Source organism: Oxyura jamaicensis, chromosome 3 (assembly GCF_011077185.1).
Source record: "Oxyura jamaicensis isolate SHBP4307 breed ruddy duck chromosome 3, BPBGC_Ojam_1.0, whole genome shotgun sequence".
Classification (NCBI taxonomy): Eukaryota; Metazoa; Chordata; class Aves; order Anseriformes; family Anatidae; genus Oxyura; species Oxyura jamaicensis.
Window position 1 is genome coordinate 23,280,908 of NC_048895.1, and position 23,582 is coordinate 23,304,489.

The following is a 23,582-nucleotide window of genomic DNA, read 5'->3' on the forward strand; positions in this document are numbered from 1 at the left end:
AAGATTTTAAAACCTGCAAAATACTCAAGAATACTCTACATGCAACATTTTTCCTCCCTAGGTATTTTTTTCTAAGGAATAATTCAATGATAACTGAGACTTAAAAAGCAACAAAGTCATCTTAAAATCAAATCACCAATCTGAGATCCTGAATATACAGGAATTTCATTGTCTTGCATCTTATTTAAAATATGAACCACACCCCCTTGTTTTAATACAAATTTATGAATACAGGCTCTCTCAGGTGTCAGTGAAAGTAGAAAGGAGTGCAGTGTTTCACCCGTATGATCACGTCTAATGATTTTGACCTAAGATGGCAAGGTTTTTGGATAAATCTTCTTAGATATATCATTAGCAATAGTCATATCTATAGATGTATCTTTTAATGTCTAGGATATTTGTACTGCACCTTTAGTGCTCCAAGGAATCCAATTTTTTTGTGTGGTTGTGAAGCAGCAGGGATGAACTCCTGGGCACCTGATTTTGCCTCATTTTACAAGAACCTGGGCACAAGGCTCAAAAGCACAAGGCTTAAAAGCAGCCGTTTCTGCAGCCCCGTCCGTGCGGGCCCGGAACCTTTAGAGGCGGAACGGCAGGGAAGGAACAGCCCGGACCGGACCGGAACGGAAGGCGCAGGGAGCACAGCGGGAGAAGATGGCGGCGGCCGTGGCGGGCACACGCGGCCCGCAGGCGGACAGCGGTACTGGGGGGAGGGCGGCGGGACCGGGGCTCTCTCCCCGCAGCCTGTTTGCTCCCGGGGGCAGCCGGGCGCCGTGGGCTGCTGGGGATGAGGGGTGCGTGGTTTTGTAGGCGGCAGAGCTGGGAAGCTCCGAGGGGCGGTGGGCTGTGGCTGTCTGTACAGGAGGGGGTTTGCCGTCTGCTCCCTGCTCGGGGGAAACCCGCACGGAACGCGGAGTGCAGTGATCCGCCAGGAGAGCGCTGAATATGAACAGAGCACAAACACGCTCACATTTCATTATTTATGCCGATTCTTGCCTTGTCGTGTGTTGTTAGGGTACACCTAACTACCAGTGACCACTTCTTAGTTATGTGATGTAACTGGAATTCTCTTTCCGTGTTCTGTGAGGAAACAGGGCTGTGTCCGTGGGGTCCGCTCCCAGTGGCGCTGTTTGGTCTGAGGGTCACAACTGAACCCAAGGGAAGCCTTGAGCAGGAGCTCCTCTCAGAACTCCTTTCTGAGAGATCCCCATGTTTAGCTGCATGTGTCCTTGCCCACTGAGCAAGTGTAGATGACGAAAGTTCAGAGATTCTGTGTACATATGTATACAGCACCCCCCAGTGAGGGCTTCTTTATTGAAACTTTGCGAGACTTGAATCTTCTGTAACTGTTGAAAGTGGCGATTGTCTTGCAAAATATTTTTGGTATTATCAGGCATTATTCTCCTAGTTAATTCATAGAGGTTATCAATATTCTAGTATGGACAAGGCCTAGGGCTGAAAACTCAACATGTTTTACATGTAGGAAGCAGCATGTGATTGTGCACCTACTCCATGTGCAACAATGTAGTTTTGTTTTTTAATTTGGAAATCAGGCTATAGATACACATCAGTAGCTTTAAGTAGTTTCTGAGTGTGATGGACAAATTTTCTGCTTTGAAATGTCAATTTTATAGTAAGGAGTGCTGCAACAAACATCCTGTGTGGGGTGAGAAAAAAATCACTAAAAAGTGTCCCCCTTGGTTGTAATGAAAAATCATATTTGTGTAGGTAACAAACAAGAGTTCGGTAAGTAGTTCCCTTCCACAATCGTGGTATGGACATTAAAGCTTTGTTGCTTTCCATGATGACCAAACACCTTTCTAGCCTTTGAAGGTGCCTGGGTCTTAAAGGCTCTGTTTCAAACTGGTTCTGGTTAACAGCACTGTTTTGCTGCTACTTTGATTTATTGCTATTTCAAAATAATTTGCCTTCACCGTGCATCTTTGAGTTTGTCTGGCCACAGGGTATATATTTATGTTTCAATAAATAAGTAATTAATTAAAAATGAATATAATTAAAAGCTGTCTCTGCCTAGTGTTATGGAAAATAGATCCTGTCAGTACCTCCTTAATTCTTTCTCTTAATGTTTTGGCTGATAAAGGTAACTAACTGAAGGGGTGTAGTAATGCTTACAAAGTTAAAGCCTTTGTTCCAGTGGGACATGACATTATGATTTCAAAATATTCTTTCTAGAGTAGTGAGAGAGAGGTAGATGGGTGAAATGCAGCCAGCTGTGTATTTGGAGGTGAGGAGCAGTCAGCTGGTCTCAGAACCAGTGTAGAGTTCCCCACCTGCAAGGGGACTAGACCTAAGTGACCAAGCATTTTGATACACCCCAAACTTGCAGCCACTTCCATTCTAGTTATTTGTCCTCACTGTTAAGGACTTTATTTTTCTTATTTGACCCACCAAACAGGCTAACAAGGAAGTTGTAGATTCTTCATGTTTGTGTAGCTCTTCTTTCCTTGCTGTGTTTCTTGCTGTATCTTGATTCCACACTTCTGTATTTTAACTCCAGTTACTTTGTTTTGTTTTGATGGGTGTATGAGGTAAACAAATTGGAATTTGAAGATATTTTGTTTGTGTATGTAGAAATTGAGCAGAAACAGAAAACGGAACCAAGAAGCTCAGAGCCTCCGATTACTTTTGAGTTACCTGACAAATGTGTTGAGTCTCTGTTTCACAAAACAGTCTCCCCTCTGTGCTTCTTGTGCCTAGGCAATCATGTTTTTGATGGGGTTACTTTGCTTTAATGTAAGAAATACCCCCTACCTTCAGTTTAATCTGGCTACATGCGTTTAAACACTAGATGTCGCTGTTGCAGTTTTTATACAAGTACGTACATCCATATATATACACATACATGTGTGTATACGCACATATAACGTATATTTTGTTAACTGGAAAATATAATTTTCCCCGAAAAATTACCAGACCTAGTCATCAAAATATTTTTTTCATCTAATAATAAATTTTCAGGGCTATCTTTTGCCTCTTAGCTAACCCCGTTAGGTAAAATTACTTTAAAACATAATTGAGAGGAGCAGGCACTGGATACTTGCTAATAAATTTGTTATGGTAGTGCATGCCTCTTAAGCAAGCAAGCATCTTAAGCAAGGGGTACATGGCCCTGACTTTTCATAACATTTGCATATGGAACAAATTGAGCCTGTGATGGGCCCTTACTAGTAACAGAAATCTTGATGCCATTTTCTTTTTCATTTTTACACCCCTAGGTTCTGAGTTAAGCTCAGGGCTTCCAGATGACAGTTACTCGTCAGGAGGTGAAGCCTTGGATGGAGATGATGAAGATGAAGTGGCAGCCCTTGACAATGTGGCTGAAGAGGCAACAAACTCCAAACCTGGCCCGGGTGCAGGCTGGGCAGACGCCATGGCAAAAGTGCTCAACAAAAAGATACCACAAAATAAGTCCATCATCTTGGCCAAGAGTAAAAAACTGGAGAAGGAAAAAGAAAAGGAAAAACAAGAGAGGCTGGAGAAGAGAAGGAAGGTGAGAAAAAGACTCAGCATTTCATTGTATAGTCACTCAGGTGGGGATGCAGCAAGATCCCCTAAGCAGTAATTTGGGGGAGCGCTATGAACCTGTTCTCAGTTTTGGAATATCTACTCCACTGTGACCACAAGTAACTTCAATTTCTTGACCGTCTAGGCAGTCCTTCCTTAGGGCTTCTTACGTTCTGAGCCATTGGACAAGCTGATCTTTGGCAGCAGAGATCTTTGGTGTCAGTCAGCTTGAGCTGTTTTTGTTGTTGACAGGATGAAAGAAGCATCCTTAAGCTCAGATTTTTTTATTTATTGTTATTAATGTTGCGTATAGCTCCTTTTGTTGGCATTAGGAGTGCAGGTAGCTCTAGCTCTGTCATAGAAGGTGAGAAGGAGAAAGGACAGAAAACTGTGGTCAGCCAAATTCTGCTGTGACTTCCAAATCAAGACCTCATGGTTGAGATTGCAGCAGTCCATGATGTGCTTGTAAATTGATTTGCTCTCCTTGATTTTTCATGGTAGGCAATTAGTGTTTTCTTTTTTTTTTTTTGTGAATGTTGTGTTTGTTTGTTTGTTTGCCTTTTTTGGTGGAACTTTAATTCCAGGATTCCAGGATGAAATTGATTCACATTCAGGCTAAAAAGTATAGTAATAGTTCTAGTGTCTCATCTTACCAGTTCTGTTCTATTGGGAAATCCAGGTGTCCACCTGATATCCTGGTACATGCTGTGGTAACGCCACAGCCTGCCTTTTTAAAAGAGCTTTGGTAAAAGTACCTCCTCAGTTCTAACTGTCCTAAATACCTGTTCTCATGCAATAAATATGTGGCAGTACTGTAAAGCAGAGGTGGGGTGCAGGTCTCTAAACTGACCTGTTCACCCTTAGAAAAACTTCAGGGCAGTTTGCCTTTTATTAATTTATTTCTGGTGGAAGGTAGATTAGGGCAGTTCTTTTGATCAAAGGCCAAAACATAGTCATAAACTGATGATTTCATAATAGTCTGCCTGGGATCATAAAGATAAGGACTTTGAAATTCCATGAAAAGCTTTTTGCATAAAACAGACTTAATGCAGCATCACCAGGACTAAGAACTGTTAGATTGTTAAAAGGGCTTTAAAATGTTACCTCACTCCTGGTGCAGGAGCTGAGGAAATAATAGCATTCTGCTATTGGTGTTGTGTGGCCCTTGATAATTTAAAAGTTGATCAATTTGGGATTTGGAAACAGTAAGCCTCAAAAAAGACAAAAATCAGTGTTGTATACAGCAGTTCTTCTCCAGTGGGCGCTTGGTACTCTGTGTCTGAGTTCTGCTCACTGTAGTCTTTGCTATGCACTGCTGTCAGTCACAAAAGCTGCATTGTGATTAACTCAGCAGGGGAAGTCAAATTCCCAAGGCCCGAAATGCAACATGCTTGTCTTGACATGCCCATAAATTTAGTATTTATAAGTTTCTCTCTGATCAGCTTGTGAAATCCTGGAGTTGAAAACTGTCTTTGAATCATTTCCTTGTCTGTAGCAGTCAGTGTGAAAGCATCAGTACAAGAGACTTGCCTCAGACCTGGTATCCAGCGTTGTATTCCCCTTACCCAATTTATCACTTTATCTCCTCTTGCTGCGTATTGTATCAGAGTATGCTGCATTCTCAGATGCTCAATGCCACTTACTTCTTGTAACAATATTTATAATGCAGCTCGATAAAAAGCGGGAGTGGGAAATGATGTGCCGAGTGAAGCCAGATGTTGTCAAAGACAGAGACAGAGAGAGAAATCTTCAGAGAATTGCCACAAGGTAAGAGCATTTTGAAAGTTTTCCTGAAATACACGTATATCTTAAAGGGAGGTAAGAGAGAAGAAAAGGCCTGTGCAGATAATCTGTTTCCAATCAGATTGAACTCTTAAGAAGTGACTAGCAGGAGCCAAGTGATTTATGTACAGGTCTGCATTGTACAGTATCAAGTTCAGCAAAAGATTTCAGAAGGTTTGCAAAAGCATAAAAAATTAGACAATAATGTAATGTTTGCTTGACAGAAGTGCTTTGCTAGACCCCTTCATTTTGTTTAAATTAGCAAAATGCTTTAAAAATGCAGAACAGTTGTTTCTACTATTCTGTTTCTTCTTTCTTCACAGAAGATTCACCAGATACATGGCTGATAGGTTCGGTTGCCTATTTTGCATTACTGTAGTTCACTGCCACAGAACTAGTCGAGCTCCTTGTTGATACTCTCTGTATGTGTTTGTCTCCTTACAGGTCTCATTCCTCTGCCTTGTACTACTGCTGCCTCAGCTGCTTTTAAGATCTTGTCTGAGGAATTCAGTAGCTGGTTGTAGGATGAGTAGCATGCTTCTGAAGATGAAACATGCTTTTGTATTGATCTCAGTGCAATGCGCCATGCTTGCTTTGGGGTCTGAATGGCTATTTGTAGATTTATGTTACTGGCTCCTAGCAGCAAGTGTGAAGGAAGGTAGAGAATTGAAAGCCTCTTGTATTGTAGTAAATGTTACATCTTAATTAAATTGAGGTCCTGAGTAACCATTTTTAGTAACTAGAAGCCATCTGGCATCTGCACTGATTGGTTGCTTTGATAGAAGGTTCTTAACTGTAAAGGCAACTTGAGTTAAAAAGCTGATTTTGTCTTGTTGTTGTTCACCTCCTTTCCCCTGCCTTCAATCTTAGAGGTGTTGTACAGTTATTCAATGCTGTCAGGACTCACCAAAAGAACATTGATGAGAAAGTGAAGAAAGTTGGGAGCTCTGAGAGGCGACGTGCTAAACTGCTGTCATCTGTTTCAAAGAAAGATTTCATCGATGTTTTAAGAGGCATGGAAGGCGTTAAAGGAAACCAGAATCCTGGGAAGGGCACAAAAAGTAAACAGGTAGGCTTCACCTGGGTGAAATACTGCTTATAAGATACCTTCTCAATGTAATTTTTGTCTGCTAACGTGCCTGCACTTCAGAACAGCTGTCATCCAAGTGCCTGCCTTTTTATTTTTTTAAGACTATTTAGAAAGGAAGCTTTTGGGCAGCAAGGTACAAAACACTGCAAGCTTTCCTGATAGGGCATCAAGCCTTGTGTACAAACTACTTATTTTAGCTGTGTTTAAAAATAATACCGATAATGGACTTTATCTTTGGTTTTGTGCATCATGAAACAAAGTGTAAGATTTTAATGGGTCAAGACCTTTGGAGTTTGGGAAATAATAATCATGAGTTCTTTAAAATTGTTAAAAGTATGCTGTCTATTCATCCTACGGGGTATGTTGGACTGTACTCTTTGGGTACACAGTTTCAGGCATTTCATGCTCAGTTGTGCAGGATGATTATGCTTTGCGGCTTTGCTGTACAAGTGAATACTGCAACAGGAAGAAAGTGAGAAATTAAATCTTATATGTAGGCTTTTCTCTTTAAAATTGTGTGTTGGGGCTTTATTGCTGATACAGTGTTCTGGAAAGAAGTGTTTTAACACATCTTACATTTTTCCAAACAGCCGAGAAGGATACAGTTTATTTGGACTTGTCCAACTCTTTATCAGTCCTTTTAATTCACTGAGTAGCTCAGGGTTAAAAACAAGTTGCTCAGACATACTCTCTTGTATTTGAGAAGCTGCATGTTTTTGACATGCATTTGCATTCAGGTTTGAACTTTGTGCTTGGTAATGAGTGGAACACTTCTGCTGGCCCAGACTTAGACTAGTTAACTAAGTGCTTTTTGGTGCCAGAAAGAAATACTTTAATCAGCTGGGAGACAACAGTTTGTCATATGTTTTTTGTTTGTGTGCACTTAGGGAGCATGATGAAACTCTGCCTGGCATGAAGAGTTCATAGAATTTTCATGCAAGTGTAATATTAAAGGATTTTTTTTTAATTCCTTGGATAATAAGAACAATTTAGCTTGGTGCTGACACTTTATTTCTCCTTAAATAATTCCAGCTTGCTTGTTTGGGTGGGGATGTGTGCATGTGTGAGGTTTTTTTTAGGGAGCGTGGGGGGGCGGAGGGGAGTGTTGTTTTTTTGTTCCCTGGAACAGCAGAACGTCAGAGTAATAGCAGTGCCTACTACTAGTGCTGATCTTAAGGACTGGTCAGGATTATTATTAACTTAACAGTCATGGAAATTATGGATCAGTGGCAAAAACATGGCAGACTGACAATGAATGGACAGCTGAGCAAAAACGTATTTTTTTGTGTGTGTCAGATTGTAGAAGGTCAATTTTCAAATTACTAGGGCTGAAAACAGATTGCAAATGCTTCTTTACCATAGAAGAAGTGTCTTATTGTGGCAGAATCAGTAATAGCATTTTTCAATTAAAGTGCTCTGGAGAAATAATGCTTTAGATGCTGGCTGGCTAGTGTAGTTTTTGAGCATGGATAGGTGCTTCTTTCACATTGCCAGTGAACAAAATCTTCAGATTTGGGTGTTTTTCATCATGAACTGAAGACCATGCTTCTGGGTTGGTTTATTGGTGGTGGTGGTGGTAGTTTTTTAATATTCATGTCTACATGGATAGATTGTCCCCCTGTTTCCTGCCGTGTTGCATGCCTTCAGTGACTCTCCATTCAGCAGTGTACCAAGCTCTTTAAGAACAGTTTGAAAAAGAGTTTTTTTTGTTTGTTTGTTTGTTTTTGTTTTTTAAATCTGCCTTCTCTTGTGAATTTATCTTACCAGTTTATTATGCTCCCATATTCTTAGTTGTTGAAGCCAAATTCTGATCTTTAGTCTCCTTCTCAGAATGGTACAGACATTCTGTGACTGAACAACACTGCTGTATTCCACGGTCGCATCTTTTGCTTCTTGGACTTTTGAGGGTATTTCAGAAAGCGGTAAGCAGGGATTAGACTTTGAAATGGTGAATTCGTTAGAGCACTAGCCTGGTAGATTTTTATGCCATCTGAAAGCTCTTGTTTGTTTGGTCTGATGATGGAGGTTGTTTTTTGTTTTGTAGTAGCCTGCTTTGTTTTTAGCAATTGAGAGTATGGCGTGTATTTCATTTTTGAAAAACAGAGGGGAATGTATTTATTTCGACATAAACAATGTAAGGGATGCCAATCCCAAACTGCAGGCTTTGTGCCATTAATTTAAAAAAAAAAAAAAACAGTCCAGAACAATAAAAACACTACCCCACCCACATAAAACGAGCAGTTAGCAAGAAATATAGCAGCATAAAGCTTTCCCAGTGAAAGCAAAGCTTTCTTTACCCACACCTGGTACTATGAAAGGAGATGTGACTGTATTTGTGAGAATGGGCAAATACTTAGACTTCCTACTCTGCAGTGGTTTTTGAGTGATTGATTTGCTTCTGTGGTTTTGAGAGTTTGGCTCCTTCCAAATGTTAGGAATTGTTGAAGATATCCCTTACAAAGCTCTGTTGTGGTTGATTATTTACTCAAGTATAGGTATGCATGAGAAAAAGAAATTAAAAGCTCTATAAAGGCCCATCTGTAGTGGTTGGATTTTGCTGTGGCACAAATTCTTTTAAAAGTATGTTCTTTTTCCATCAGTTTTGTGCCTTCATGGTAAGAACAGGTAACCTGTAAGTCTGCCAGAGCTTTGTGTTGTTGTTTATAGTCACAAACGTTTAACCATTGGCTCAAACACTAGTTGGTGTACGCACCCAATGCAGCTGTGAAAGACTGTCAGGCTGTGAAAAATTTCTCGTGCCATTTGAGACTATAGCCCCTTTTTCAGGTTTTGTGTGCCCAGATGGGAGTAATTACTCTTCTGAGCTGGAGCCAAAAACTTTGCCTTTCATATCACTAACTGTTTATCAAGGTATTTCTTAATCCTTGCTGAGCCAGCTGACTTCTGTAATGTTTTTCCCTGTTTTTTTTTTCCAAGGTACCTTACTAGATGCTTGCCTCTGGGTAAGGTCATGTAATATCCCTCCCCCTACCTTATCTGAAAGCTTTGTGTTGTGGGATAAGAATGAATAATGGGGGAAAAAAAAAGCCTCACTTTTTTTTTTTTGTTTGGGTGTGGGTTTTTTTGGAAGCATTTATCAGCAGATACAAGGGCTTTCCATTCTCGCTCAATGCAATCTTTACAGGGCATGTTTTCATTTCAGTATTTATTGCTTAGATCTTGGCTATTTCCCACCTTTAAGAAACCTGAAGAAATGTTAATGATCTACTTTTTTTATAATAGTAGTACTACATATCAGCTGTCTTTCTGTCCCTAGAGGCTGAAGTCATCTTTATGTTTGTAGAGTAAATATAGAAGTAGACAGTGATATTAAAGTATTCTTTACGCAATTCCTAGAGAGTTAAGTTCGTTTCAGAGGTATGCCCATGAAAGAGATGTCACAGGGTCTAACATAAGTGGCATTTTTGTCAACGATATTTCATTCTTTTAAACCTTCCAGGTAATTTAATTTATCTTCTGTAGGTTGTAAGTTGTTGATCTGACCTGGCCTGGGACTTACTGCAACTGTTGATCTGCAAGGGAATGATAGTAGATTGTAGCCTGAACTGAATCTGTATTGGGAAAACATGTCCTAGTCTTAGAACCCTTTTCTGGAAGAGATTTCATAAATAGGGAGTTATTTTTTCCAATTTATATTTTTAATTGTGCTAAGTTTCAAGTATATGTTTCAGTATGTAGTTGTTGAGAGGCCAGTTTCAATACTCGTGTCTATTATATGCAGTTTATTTTAATACACGTAACTTACTCTGGTTTTCGTGCAACCAAGTGCTCCAATTAAAGTCTAAGACTCCACTGAATTAGAATAGACTTCAGGTCTATTTCTAGCTTTAAGCATCCTTAACAATTTTCTGGATACAGTTAAGATCATTGGCTTAGGGAAGTACGTTTGCTTCCAGGGTTAAATGACGTTTCTGATCCCTTGAATCTATACAGGAATGCTTGCTGGTGCAGTGAATTAGAATTCTGAAATCTTAATTGTAAGAAAGCAAAGAACTTCAGAATTAACATTTCCAGAACAGTCTCAGCTCTTCTCCCTTGAAGCATGTTAGTTGCAGCAAGGTCATTCATTCTACTATTTCCAGAAGCACCAGAAGCTCTCTTAACTTTTTGCTTGTCATTTGTGCTTCTGTCTCCAAAATGTGGGGATGAAGGCATCCACGTCTTTGAGGAATTTGGTAAGGTGCATCAGCACCTCTTTTAAACTTAAAAGGAAAATTTTAAGTGATAACAACATTCCAGAGTAGCAGAAGTTTATTACTGCGACTGTTGTATGCTGTCTTCACAGAACTAATTGAAGGAGTAACGATGCATGCCTGCGTTCCAGCATATTTGAGGGGGCAGCCAAGTATTAATTTAGTTCACATGCAGCCAAAGTAAAATTGTTCTCCCAGTTCTAATGTCTTCCCATTACATTCACAGTAACTTTAATTTGTATTTAGTTATAAATCATGCATTTGCATCTGCCTTTCACATGTGTGTACTTTCTTGAAGGCCACCTCCTGTATGTTTGGAGTTTGATTTTAGTATCAGTAGTTGCTGATGAACTACCTACACACTGTATTGTTTTACATCCTAATGGATAAATATAGCACAGCCTGCCACCACTGTCCTATATTCTAATTACCTTATCTTCTCTAAGATAAAGGATTATTCTGCAGTGTTAGAAGTTGTTTGACACTTTTACTTTCAATCTGTTTGCAGGAAGATTTACCAGAATTATCTGTTTGCAGGAAGACTTACCGTTTTGGGGTCATCAGCAGGGTTGGCTGTTGAAAACATACAAGTTCAGTTTTCTATCGAACGGCATACATCTATTTCTGTTAACATGGGAATGTAGGTCTTTGCCAGTACTTTTATAAGTATTTGATAGTTGTCAAGAATCTAATGCTGTGAGTTCACTTTCAAGTAAGAGAGTTAAAATTGATGTGATGGTTTATCTCACTAGTTTCACCCTTTTTCCTGTATTCTTGCCTTCAGGTTTCCCTTTCTACTCTTTTTTTTTTTTTTTTTATCTCCTAGGGCCTGTTTTCTTTTTCTGTTGTACTTAAATAGAAGTCATGAAGGAAAAAAGGCTGTGATTTGTGCAGTCTGCTTCCACCAACCTTTTTTTTTTTTTTTATCCGCCTTATGTTTTATGTTCCCAGCAGGTTCATTCTTTCCCTCGGCACTTCAGGGCCAAGCACAGAATCACAGAATAGTCTAGGTTGGAAGAAACCTCCAAGATCACCGAGTCCAACCTCTGACCTAATGCTAACAAGTCCTCCACTAAACCATATCCCTAAGTTCTACATCTAAATGTCTTTTAAAGACCTCCAGGGATGGTGACTCAACCACTTCCCTGGGCAGCCTATTCCAGTGACCAACAACCCGTTCAGTAAAGAAGTTCTTCCTAATATCCAACCTAAACCTCCCCTGGCGCAACTTTAGCCCATTGCCCCTCGTCCTGTCACCAGGCACGTGGGAGAATAGACCAGCTGCCACCTCGCTACAGCCTCCTTTCAGGTACCTGTAGAGTGCAATAAGGTTGGCCCTGAGCCTCCTCTTCTCCAGGCTAAATAGTCCCAGCTCCCTCAGCCGCTCCTCGTAAGACTTGTTCTCCAGACCCTTCACCGGCTTTGTAGCCCTTAAATGGGCTTGCTCAAGCACCTCCATGTCCTTCTTGTAGCGAGGGGCCCAAAACTGAGCACAGCACTCAAGGTGTGGCCTCACCAGAGCCAAGTACCGGGGGACAATCACTTCCCTGGACCTGCTGGCCACGCTGTTTCTTATGCAAGCCAGGATGCTGTTGGCCTTCTTGGCCACCTGAGCACACTGCTGGCTCATATTCAGCTGACTGTCAACCAATACTCCCAGGTCCTTCTCTGCCAGGCAGCTTTCTAACCACACATCTCCCAGCCTGTAGCGCTGTTTGGGGTTGTTGTGCCCCAGGTGCAGGACCCGGCACTTGGCCTTGTTGAACTTCATACAGTTTGCCTCAGCCCATTGGCCCAGCCTATCCAGATCTTCCTGCAGAGCCTTCTATACAGTCCTATACTCTGGTTCCTAATACTAAAGCAGCCCTGGCAACTGCTTGCAGAGGAAGACCTGTTCTCTCTTTGTTATTGTGATTCATATGTGGTCTTCAAAGATGCAGACAGCATGTGGTCAGTGAGGACGGATATTTCAGGAGAATTTGGCTACTAAAAGCCTGTCATCAACTGAGGTGGTCAGGTTTGGGAAGGTTGGTATCCCAGGTGTTTGAAACTCGGCCAGTCCTGGGCAGGTGTTCACGGAGATAGCAAAATACATTTCCAGCTCCAAAATAGTCATTAAATGATTTGTAAGTTCAAGAAAATGCATGACAAGGTATTAGTGAATGCATGTAGGAAATCCTTCCTCCTTAGAGTAGACAAAATGTTTTAAGTTCATCTTGCCTTGGAAAGAGTTGAGGTGATTTAGGTGAAACATTGCAAAAACCTTTGGCCTGAGGCAGATGACTGCAATGGAAAACTTCGGCCTAATGCAGTCGAAGTTTGGCAGGTTTAAGTGAATTTAAACGGGCTAACAATTGAAATGTGATGCAATATTGAAACGGTTGCATCTGTAATATTTAAGAGTAACTTGCCTAGCAATTTGATTATTAATGCACAGAGGACTGTGGTGTTGTTCTGTTTTCCAAGACAATGTTGCCAAGCTGGTTTTCAGTAAAACTGTGTCTAAAATAACCACAAGCTTGTGGTATACATCATTTTCTGATCTTTCTGTAAGTATACAAAGCACAGACATCCAAAATGTCAAATCCTATTAGAATTGCTTTACTGAAGTGTAAAATTATGATTGCAGAATTATTTTAAAAGGAAAGTTGCCTTCAGAGTAATCTGTGACTTTCTTGACTAAAGTTGTAAAAGTGCATTGCGTCAAAGCTGGGGGAAATCTTATTTATTTATTTATTTATTCATTTTTTTTTTCCTTAAACAATGGCAGAAAAAAATTAAAATGCTTCAGGTCATTATTCTTTTGGGGACCTATCACTTTTTTCAAATTTCAATCCTTTCAGCTTTTTATTTGGAAAATGCCATAACTGTCAAACAGTGGCTCGCTGGTTGCTAAAAAGTACTTCCTAACCACTGCCTGCACCCCTACCAAATTGATAACTTTTGACTTCAAAACCAACCTCAACAGATCTCACAAAGTTATGACTGTGGACACAGCCCTGATTTTATGAAAAAACAACTTCAAAAAAATCCAGTTTTATCTGGTAAATTGAGTTGGAAGCCTTATAAAAGCAACTGTCCACTTTTGGATTTGTTCATAACTCTTATAGGTAGGGTAATGTAATTAGAGAAAATAAATCTGACCATTCCGCAGAGTTTATAGAGAAAGTTCTCTGAAAATAAATATTGGGTGGGACTTGTCTCTCTGAACCATTTTTTCCACTCATCTAAGCACTTTCTATTGCAAATTATCTTGAAAAATGATTGCTTTACTTTGAAGTTTTATTAAGGTATAAAATGTTCCTATTTCCAAAGTGTTTAACTAGCAGATGTGAGATGTGTATTATAAATAACCTCCCTGCACACCTACTCTTCTGTTTATCTTGGTAGAGTTCAGGAGTGATGGGTCAGACTGCTTACAGCTTCCAGTAGTTAGAGGGATGCTCAATTCAGTCTGTATATTTATTTATTTATTTTCTGTTGGATAATCTGGCCAGTTTTTAATGACTGTTTCTGAAATTTACTGGAAACTTAGGAAAGATATATATATATATATATATATATTTTAACCTGCTATTACAAATAATACTAAAGCTGTCTTCTTTGAAAGATCTGACCTTTTTTGACTTTGTTGCCAAACCCTGGATGGTGTTCTTCTCTTTGTGGTCTCTTTCATTAGTTCTTGATATGCAGTCATCGTGAAAGCCTATGCAGAAATGTAGAAGGAAGGATTGGAAATGAGGAGAACGGATAGCCAGATGACTAAGATACAGGATTGGGATCACAGGCAGTTTACTTATTCACTCTCAGGTTTAACTTCTAAAAAGCACCCTGGGAGTGTCAGGGTTTATGGTCTGTTTGTTAATGAATTTGCTTCTTGCTCACTAAGGTGTTGTGGGAAATTGCAGCAAAGTAAATCCAAAGAAACTTGGATTTGCAGGCATATAGTTTATATTGCAAAAGCCATTTAAGTAAAAGTAGAGGCAATGAGAGCAGGGGCGTTTAGCCAGAAAAGCTGCTTGGTAGTCATAAAAACTCCAGTATTGCATATTTAGTAATAAAAATATGCACAAGCGAGATGTATTTTTTTTTTTCCTCCTCTTCCTTCCTCCTGGGTTTTGGATAGCTATACTTGTTTCAGGACTCAAATATAACTGTAAATTCTGACTCAGAAAAAGGAGGCTTTTCATTAGGTCTACTTCCTAATCGGCTGTACTTTGAGATGATTTCTTAAGCGCTAAAAGTAAAGGACTTGATTATTACTATAGTCTTCGTTGTTTGAGATAGCCTTTTGGGGCTAGCTTTGCTATGCCTCTTGCTGAAACATAATGGAAAACAGTGGATGACTTCAGCATCATTTATAGGAAATAATTGGTATCATGTTCAGATTATTAAAAAATCTGCAGGCTGCTAATTTATTCTTAAAAAAAAAAAAAAAGGATCAAAAGTACTCTAGACAACCACTGGCCTTCGTGCTTCCTGACTGTGCTAGCAGGCAAACTTTTATTAAAAGCATGCAGAAGGTCTTAGATACCCATCTGGGACAGTGCCTAAGTATCTTTCATAAATGGGTAATATGAAAAAATCTGTTGTGACTTGAATATACTTGTCTGAAGTAGGTTGTTGTAAGACATTATTAATGAACTTCTGAGGGATAGTGGATAGAAGGCCTTAGTCTTGAACTGACATTTTTTTCCAGGCGCTTCTGCTGTAGTTATGTATTTTCCAGGTACTATGTAAAGGTTCGGAAACTATGCACCTTGCAACGAGGATATTTTGGATCTGGGGAATGTTTAGGGTGAGAGCTGATCCTTAAACTCTGTAATGTCTTCAATTACTGCACCAAATGTGTATTAAAAAAATGTAGCACCAGCTTCTTTTATCCCTTCTGAAAAGTTGTCGGATTTTTTTTTTTCTGGGCTGAAATAGTAAATATCTGGAAAAGTTATTTCTTTGTTTGAATCACATCCGAACAGAAAAACTCTTGGTTCATTATTTTCCTTTTTAGGAATATCAATAGAAGCTGGTAAGGAGGAGTCCATCTAAGTTTGCTCTTGGTAATAAGCCAATGTTTTTTGGTACACAATGAACATTATTTTGCAGGCTGTGGTTCCTGGAAGCTCAGGCTTAGCTAGCACAGAGACCTACGTAGTTTTACTGATGAGCAGCATGATCTTTTCTGAGACAGAATGAAGATTCTCTGAAGCAATGCAGCTACCTTAAATCTTATGTGTCAAGTCTTAGATGTCTTATGAACAAAATTCTTTATGATTCAAGTACGTTACTTACCAGACAAGAATTTATATAGCTGGTTATGGTATTCATAACATAACATGGTGCTTTAAATGCAGCAGTCTTGATCATACTCTGTTTTCAACTAGACAACTCATTGGATCTTTGTCAGAAATTTATGGATCTAGGTGCTGTGCAGTCTTTGCTTTACAGATCCTATTGTTTAAGTAGCTGAAACATGAAAGCTGTATGGAGACTGACAGGTGGATAAAAGATAGGAATAACAGGTAAATGCTGTGATAGTAGTGACCAGTATGCTAAGCAGTAATTCTTCTGGCGGTGGTATAAAAGCTGGTTAGTGCACATTGCAGGTATGAAGGTAAAAGCAAATAGCTGAGGATAATGAAGTTGTTTTTGTTACAAGAGGACAAAAAACAAACACGACACTTTAAAATATACAAGGAGAATAGTAGTATGGTCGGGCATAATCTTGCAGCAGCAAGTGGTACAATTCCTTGTGCAGTGAAGGGATTTCTGAGATGACTGCCATGACAACTGGAGCCCAGCAAGTGCTGAAGACCTCCAGAGCTCCAGAAGAGCTCTGTGTTACACTTGAAGTCTTTTAAATATTTTGCTTTTTCTGACAGAAATACCGATTCATGAGGTTTCTGATGAGCTGAGGTTGAAGAAATCTGTTCTTTCAAACTCCTGTGATTCTTTTTTTGCAATTATGCATTTAATAATAATGCTAATAATTTTTCCTTAAATGCTTGTTTTTAGATTTCTGTAATACAATTCTGACTGCTCTAAGGTTGGAGCATGTTTAAGCCTCTGCATGCCAACCCAAAGCGTTCCTTCTCATTTACACATCCTCTCCCCATTGCAGTAAACCCTAGAGGAGGATGTGAGAATGGGGAGATTGCTCATGCAGGTCATTAATCTGGGTGGTCTTCTGGCTGTGCTCAAAATGAAAATCAGTATTTGTTGTGCTTCCATTGCCTTGTAGTAATAATTCCAGTGATTTACTTGCAGAAAAGTTTGAACAGAAACAAAGAGATTCAAAACATACTGGAAAAAAAAATCACTTGTATTTGTTTACTAGCAATGCAAATACAAATCCTAGTCTGGTTTGAATAAACCTCCCATACCATGCTTGGTATCCACGGTATAGTGTCACTTCAAATATACAAAGGCAATTTAGTTCAGTCACTCTAATTTCTCATTAAGAGGGAGTATAAATGGTTGTTGAATGACACTCGCCTTAAGGAATAAATGTTTGTGTAGCGTTACTCTGCAGCAGAATAGACTTCTGTTGTGTGAATTGCGTGCTCTGCAGGCTCAAAAATGCTTTCCAAAGTTGAAGTGAATTTCTGTGAGACTTCAGCTCAGAGGTTTGGTCCAGTAACAGGTACAGCATGTAGTCTCATTTTCCAGATCTGTAGGGTTTTTTGGTCTGTTTGGGATCCAGACGCATGTAGGAACCTTTCTTACAGTAAAGATCTCACTGTATCTGAAATAAGTTGATCAACAGTTCTGCTTGTAACTTTAAACCTCTAAGTTCTGTTTGTTTTGTCTGTTAAAAATAATTAAATTTGGTAGTGTGCTTATATTGCTTTTTCAGATACTTAAGCTACAGTTTTATTTACTCACAGCTGAGAGGATACTTATTATAGGTTGGATATTCCTGAAAATAAATTTAGGGGTAATGATTTTGTTAGTGTTCATTGTCTTCCCACTCCAAGGTTTGTCTCTTCTTGAGTGTGTGTGTTTTTTTTGTTTTTTTTTGTTTTTTTTTTTAAGGGAGACACCTCCAGTACATGCTGTGTTTTCAAGTTAGGCTTCAATTAGCTTGCCTGGGGATAAGGAACAGCATAGCAGCAGTCATTTGGAGAAAGATGCAGGTTGGCGGGGAGAATAATTGTCAGACTTAACGTGAGAATGCATTTTGGCAGTTATACTTTTAACTTTGTGGTTGTGACAAAAGCCTCCCTGTATTTCGAATTCTTAGATGTCTGTATTGAGCAAAATACAGGAACCTGGGGAGGCAGCTCAGATTAATTAGGCATGTTAGAATTGTTTTCTCAGGGCTTAAAATTGTTGCTTTAAAGATATTTATGTTAGAAATTCCTTCCCTGACAGGTACAAATAAACATTTATTGTATGTGATTGTAAAGAGAGATGCCCCTGCAAGCTCTGGCATTTCATCTTGTTCATGGAGCAAAGGCGTGGGAGTCCAATGTGCTGATTGTAATTCTTATGTTTGGAAAACGTTAACTTGTTAGTATTCTGCAGTTACTGTCTTCTGGACAATAGGGGAATCCAGGCCATAAGGGAATCTCTACAGTCATGCAGATACTTTTGCTGTTATGCAGGTGCAGAAACTGAGGTATGTTCAAGTTCTACAAGCTCGTGGAAAGCAGAGTGGAGTCTAATCTGTGCTCTCTGTTTTCAGGACATATACTTTAATACTGTCACCAATAAGCATTACAGGACTTCTATCAGCCTATGAGTAAGTCTCTGAAAAGTTCTGGAAAACTTTCCTGCTCCAGTTTTAGACTAGTGCTATCCCAGTAAGACAACAGCTAAAAATGAGAATGTCCTGTGACTTAGACTGAACTTAATTATCTCACGCTTCCAGAGGAAGCAGGCTTTGGCCTAAGGCTCTCGTTTGCATACTGAAACAGCTGACGTGCAGTGGTAAGTCCCCTTCTGCTTGCACTGCAAGACCACAGGAAAAAATGCTCCACAAGCATCCAGGAGTCAATTCCAGCACAGATTCTGCAAGTGATGTCTGCTTGTTCTAGATGACAGAAATAAGCTTTGTTGATTGGTTTTACTAGGACTTAGCTAAGAATTTCTGTTCATCTTGTCTTGGTGCAGATTTTAGAGAATGTCTTCAAACCACAATTAGTTTGAGAAGTACCTCCCCATTACAGAAGTACTTGTGTCAGACTTGAGCTAATGCTGTGATAGCTTAGGTGACACATCAAACCACCAGTTTGTGGTATTTATATGATCTCTTCAACGGGCTATCCAGCCTTCCCAGCAAATGGGCCATCTGCGCTATGGTAGCCACAGCTTTGGGTTTTGGTCTGTCTTATTGCAGTGATAACCCCACATACCAGTGACTCCTGAAACATTTTGCTGGTTGCTGCCTCTCAGACCTTTTTGAAACAGGTTACCACACCTTCAGGCAAAGAACAAACCCATACAAAAGTGTGTATAAGAGGCAGGGGAGGGATAACAAAAAACAATTGTTCACTCCTTGCCTTACCACTTCGTGTAGCATTACGCACTTATGTTTATATAGCCTGTTTTGTTTGCATGTGGGGATGTTCAAAGGGAACTTCAGTGATGTCGTGGAATGTGGGAGAGGTGGATGAACAGCTGACTGAGAGTTCAAAGGCAGTTGTATAGAATGAAAGCTGGTTTATTTTCCAAGTGCCAAGAATCACTTTTGCTTTATTTAGATTAAACTAGATTATGGCATTGAAAGCCCAAGTGCATTAACATTTTTACATAAAACAATGGGGGAGGCAATTATTACAGCTGAACTAATTGTTAATTATACAGATAGTCTTGCTGCATATTTTCTTAAGACTCCGGGAATTTTTTTGTGATAGAATAGATTTGGGTAGCTGTGAGAGGAAAAATAGGGCAGTAAATGACTTAGGAATGAAGATACCAAACATGGTGTTTTTTTCACTTGGGAGCATGCTCAAAACTGATTAAATATTTGCTTTCAAGTACTTAATCTTCATCTTTCAGGCATGGACATGCTACCTCTGTCTGTCATCTTAGCACTTGTATAAATCTCTATTCAAACCTTTGTGTCTCCTTACATAGTGGATAATTCTGTGAAGGATCAGCATCCCTTTTTTGTTGAGGTCCTGCTTTTGTCTTGTTGTTCGCTTGCTGAATAGTGGATTGTGATGAATTTGAGAATGGGGCTTGTCAAAGCCTGAGCAGCCTTACACTGTCATTGCTGACAATAATGTCTGTTATGCATGTGTGGAAAAAGAAACGGCATCTCTGTTAGTTTTGTTATTATTGGAAAAAGAAAATCGGATGTTGTAAGGAAAATGGGATTTTTCTATTAGTTATTTTAAGTTTTACTCTGTGGCATTGTTCAAGCAATGATTATTTCTAAAAGGTCTGGGATTTATTTATTTTTTAAACTATTTTTGTAATGATTTTGACCTTTCCCTACTCTGGGACCTTTCTCTACTCTGGAAAGAAGGACATATAGAACAATTGGAATCCAGTTTTAAGAAAAAAGAAAAAAAAGCTTTCAACTCCAGAAATAGCAGAGATGGCACTAACATACGTTATTACCGCATGAATATCTTAAGGTTTGCATAATGGACCTACCCAATCTGTAACTCTCTTAATTCCAGTTAATTGATTACCCTTCCTGAGATGATTTCAGGCTTTACTAGATACAGCATTTATGTGAGTTTCTGCTAGAGTGAAAGAAGATAGAAGTCGCTCCCCTAGGGGAAAAGGGCATTGTTGTTTTCTCCACTGCTGCTAGAGGTGGGAGAGTTACCCTTAGGAGTAGGCATTATGAGAGCAGCTATGAAGGCAAAAAATAAAATAGGAAAAAAAAAAGTGCATGCATCCTGATGAATAGTTGTAGTACTCTAGTGTTTCTCTTTTTTTTTTTTTTTTTTTTTTCCCCAACTGGTCCCTGGGAGATTCCTTTTGAGAAGGAAGGTGTTGAGATTTGTAATGCTATTTTTGTGAAGGTAACCTTTCAAAAACTGCTGAACAAGTCGCATTTAAAAACGTTTCTCTTTTGGTTACCTATTAAAAATATGTATTGTTTGGCAGATTTTTACACTCAAATAGCCTCTCTTGGTGTGATGTGTTAGATTAACATTGATCTGCATTCTCTATTCTTAATTCCTCTTGCTGTTAAATTCTTTATGCTGCTCTCTCTCAGAAATGGTGTGAGCATTAGCTGAAGGATGCTGTGGTTTTATACAGTGTGTATGCCTAGGAGTTTAGAGATGCACTGCAAAGAAGAGGCATGAACAAATGTCTGCAGGGATCATATGTTTACTATGGGTTTTGCATCTAGTAGGCAAAACCACATCCACAGAGGGCACTGTAACACACAATCTTAATCTGCTATACAGCATCAGGAGGTGGCAGCTACTTAAACCTAGTGTGAACCAGTTGAGGCCTACCTATGCTTTTGAGCAGGGAGTGGGAAGAACAGTGCATACCTGTATACCTATGTTTCAAAGATCCTTCAAAAGTAAGTTGTTTTCAGTTCCCCTGACTCCTCTTTGGTAAAATAATGTTTTGATTGCATGTTGGACACTGAGCTGTATTGTTCCTCAGAAGCGTTTTGCTACAGAGGCTCAAACCATTGAAATCCTTCTTCAGTACATTGAACAGTTTTTAGTATCACTAGGAATGCTGGACTTGCTTCATACTGTTCTTTAAAACTTTTGCCACAGGATGGAGCTGTTGCACTGTCCAAGTATGTCACTTAGAAGAACTGCAACCTAGCGATGTTTTCAGTGCTAACCTAAAACTAAGGCTCCTGTCACTTAACTGTTCACCAGTCCATGTATTGTGGCCTCAGTTTATCCACTCTGAAGAAGTAGGAAACTTGGAATAAGGTGTTGTTGGCTTGCTGACTGAAGATCAACTTTCAGTTTCTTAGCGGCAGCTTTGCACCATATGACAAGCCCAGGTAGTGAGGTAATAATCCACATAAAGGAGATTTGGTTCATGTATCACTGAATATGTTTAATATTTTTTTTTTTAAGCCTTTATTAAATCCATATTTGTGTTTTAGAAATGTGCCAAGAAGTGTTCTAATGAAGCAGCACCTGGGGGTTAATAAATGATATCATGAATCCATTTTGATTGCCAAGAAAGATTTTAATAAAGGAAGCCATGCCCAGGGTTGACTGTTTCATCCACAATGAATAATTGATTTGTTTCCTTATTTCTTTTATTGGTTGGTTAAAACAAGTTTCCTTATCAGTATCAGGTCATTTATGATTGTCTTGCATATTTGTGTACCATTTGCATGAAGAACTGGCATTGGGGATGTCTGTCAGTGCAAATGGTGTGTGAGGTGTTATTTTGGTTGCTTGAAGGACTTCCATCTTTTCCTGCTCCTCTTTCACATTGATCTCATCTTCTCTTCCTTACCCTCCCCTCAAACATACAGGGTGAAGTGAAGTCTGAAGAGGGACCAGAATGGAATATACTGCGTGATGACTTCATGATGGGAGCATCTATGAAGGACTGGGACAAGGAAAGTGATGGAGAGGGCACTACTGAACAAGGAAGTGGTCTGAAACAAGATGATGACAGTGACTGAATGAAACTGAAAATTATTCAAGATATTTTTTTTTATCTTTTTTCTTTATTTGGATAAAAAGTCAACATTCTGTGAATGTACAATGGTTGGAGGATGTTTCTTTTCTTAAAAAGAAACTTACACAACTTTGGAGTGTATTTTCTCCTCCATGTCAAACTCTTATTTAATATAGCTACATTTGCTATATTGAAATCCTGAAATATTTTCCAAAACATGTATAATTTTCAACATATTTCCAAAATATTTTGTACAGTCAAAATAGTGGCACCTGCCCAATGAAAGATTTTGCCAAGGTCATTAAAAGTTTATACATTAGTCATGGCAGTTGATGTATTAGTGCGCCTGCGTTTGCAAATCAGTGTTGCACTTTGAAAAGTTGTTTGCAATTCGCAGTAGAAATGGCTTACAATAAACACAGAAATGCCTTCACCTTGTAAACTTATTGGACTTCTATAGAGACTTTATTACTTTGGTCAGGAGAGGTCTTGTAGATAATAAAGAAAAGTGTTCATGTGATGGTCTCGTCTTGGAGCATTAGTTTGATTGGAGACAACTCTGGAAACATTGTGAAATGGGACTTGACCTTATTGATTGGCTTTTTGTGTGTGTCTATGTACACAAAAAAATACATGAATCATATATGTATATACATGCATGTTTTTTGACTGCAAGCCTAAAGTTATGTGTCTTAAGAGACTCGTAAGAGCAGAAAGGACAGTCATTGCTATTGAATTTGTCAGGGGAGAAAGGTCTTTTCTAGCAACACTGCATAAAATTGTATTCAGTGTTTGGTTCATTTGCAGTTCTAGTGTTCTGGTCTTTTTCAGTATGGAGCTGGACTTCTGAGATGCATGCTGTAATGCCAATTCCTCAGGTCTGCAAAGCCCTTCCTTTTAGGTGCATATTCTAACAATACCAAATTTTGGAAAACACACGTCATTATAACACTGTTCGCTTTGATTAAGCTACAGCAGTTTTTCCTAACAGTTGTTTAGGTTGCAGAGGTGCAGAAACCAATGTACGTAATACAAATATATAAAAGCATGTGAGTACAGAAGGAATAGCATAGTGGTTAAGGAGTTTTAAATGAGAGGCTGAGGCTGATTTCTTTTGCCTTCACCGGTTGGATCGGCTGTCAGATGCTGTGTAGTTTAACTTTGCTATCGCATTTCCCCATTTGCTATGTGAAGAGAATGCTTTAGGTCCTCTGAATTGATGCTTAAAAATATATAGTACTAGTCTATGTCTACAGATTTCGACACAAACCTTTCTTTGTACCCACTTATATGCAAGATATGATTAGGAATGACTTGAATTTTTGGTCTTCAGCATTGAAATGTGTGGTAAGACAGTGTATTTAAGTTTTTTTTAATGAAGACTTCGAGGAAGGCAG

At 39.2% G+C, this 23,582-nt stretch overlaps 1 protein-coding gene across 1 annotated transcript; it reads left to right on the top strand.

The window, feature by feature from the left end:
• The first annotated feature begins 596 nt into the window (after positions 1 to 596).
• Positions 597 to 22,705, top strand: RRP15 (ribosomal RNA processing 15 homolog). The gene is made up of 5 exons (XM_035321379.1): positions 597 to 700; positions 3,237 to 3,511; positions 5,195 to 5,292; positions 6,178 to 6,376; positions 22,037 to 22,705. Exons 1-5 carry the CDS (start codon positions 655 to 657, stop codon positions 22,187 to 22,189), a joined length of 771 nt encoding a protein of 256 aa, XP_035177270.1. The 5' UTR covers positions 597 to 654; the 3' UTR covers positions 22,190 to 22,705.
• Positions 22,706 to 23,582: the final 877 nt, after the last annotated feature.

What these genes read in the sequence shown, in the direction of transcription:
- RRP15 (XM_035321379.1), top strand. Translation starts at nt 655, where the DNA reads ATGGCGGCGGCCGTGGCGGGCACACGCGGCCCGCAGGCGGACAGCG. An exon ending in GGCTGGAGAAGAGAAGGAAG is followed by an intron (nt 3,512 to 5,194) that starts GTGAGAAAAAGA and finishes TTTATAATGCAG; the next exon opens with CTCGATAAAAAGCGGGAGTG. An exon ending in AGGGCACAAAAAGTAAACAG is followed by an intron (nt 6,377 to 22,036) that starts GTAGGCTTCACC and finishes TCAAACATACAG; the next exon opens with GGTGAAGTGAAGTCTGAAGA.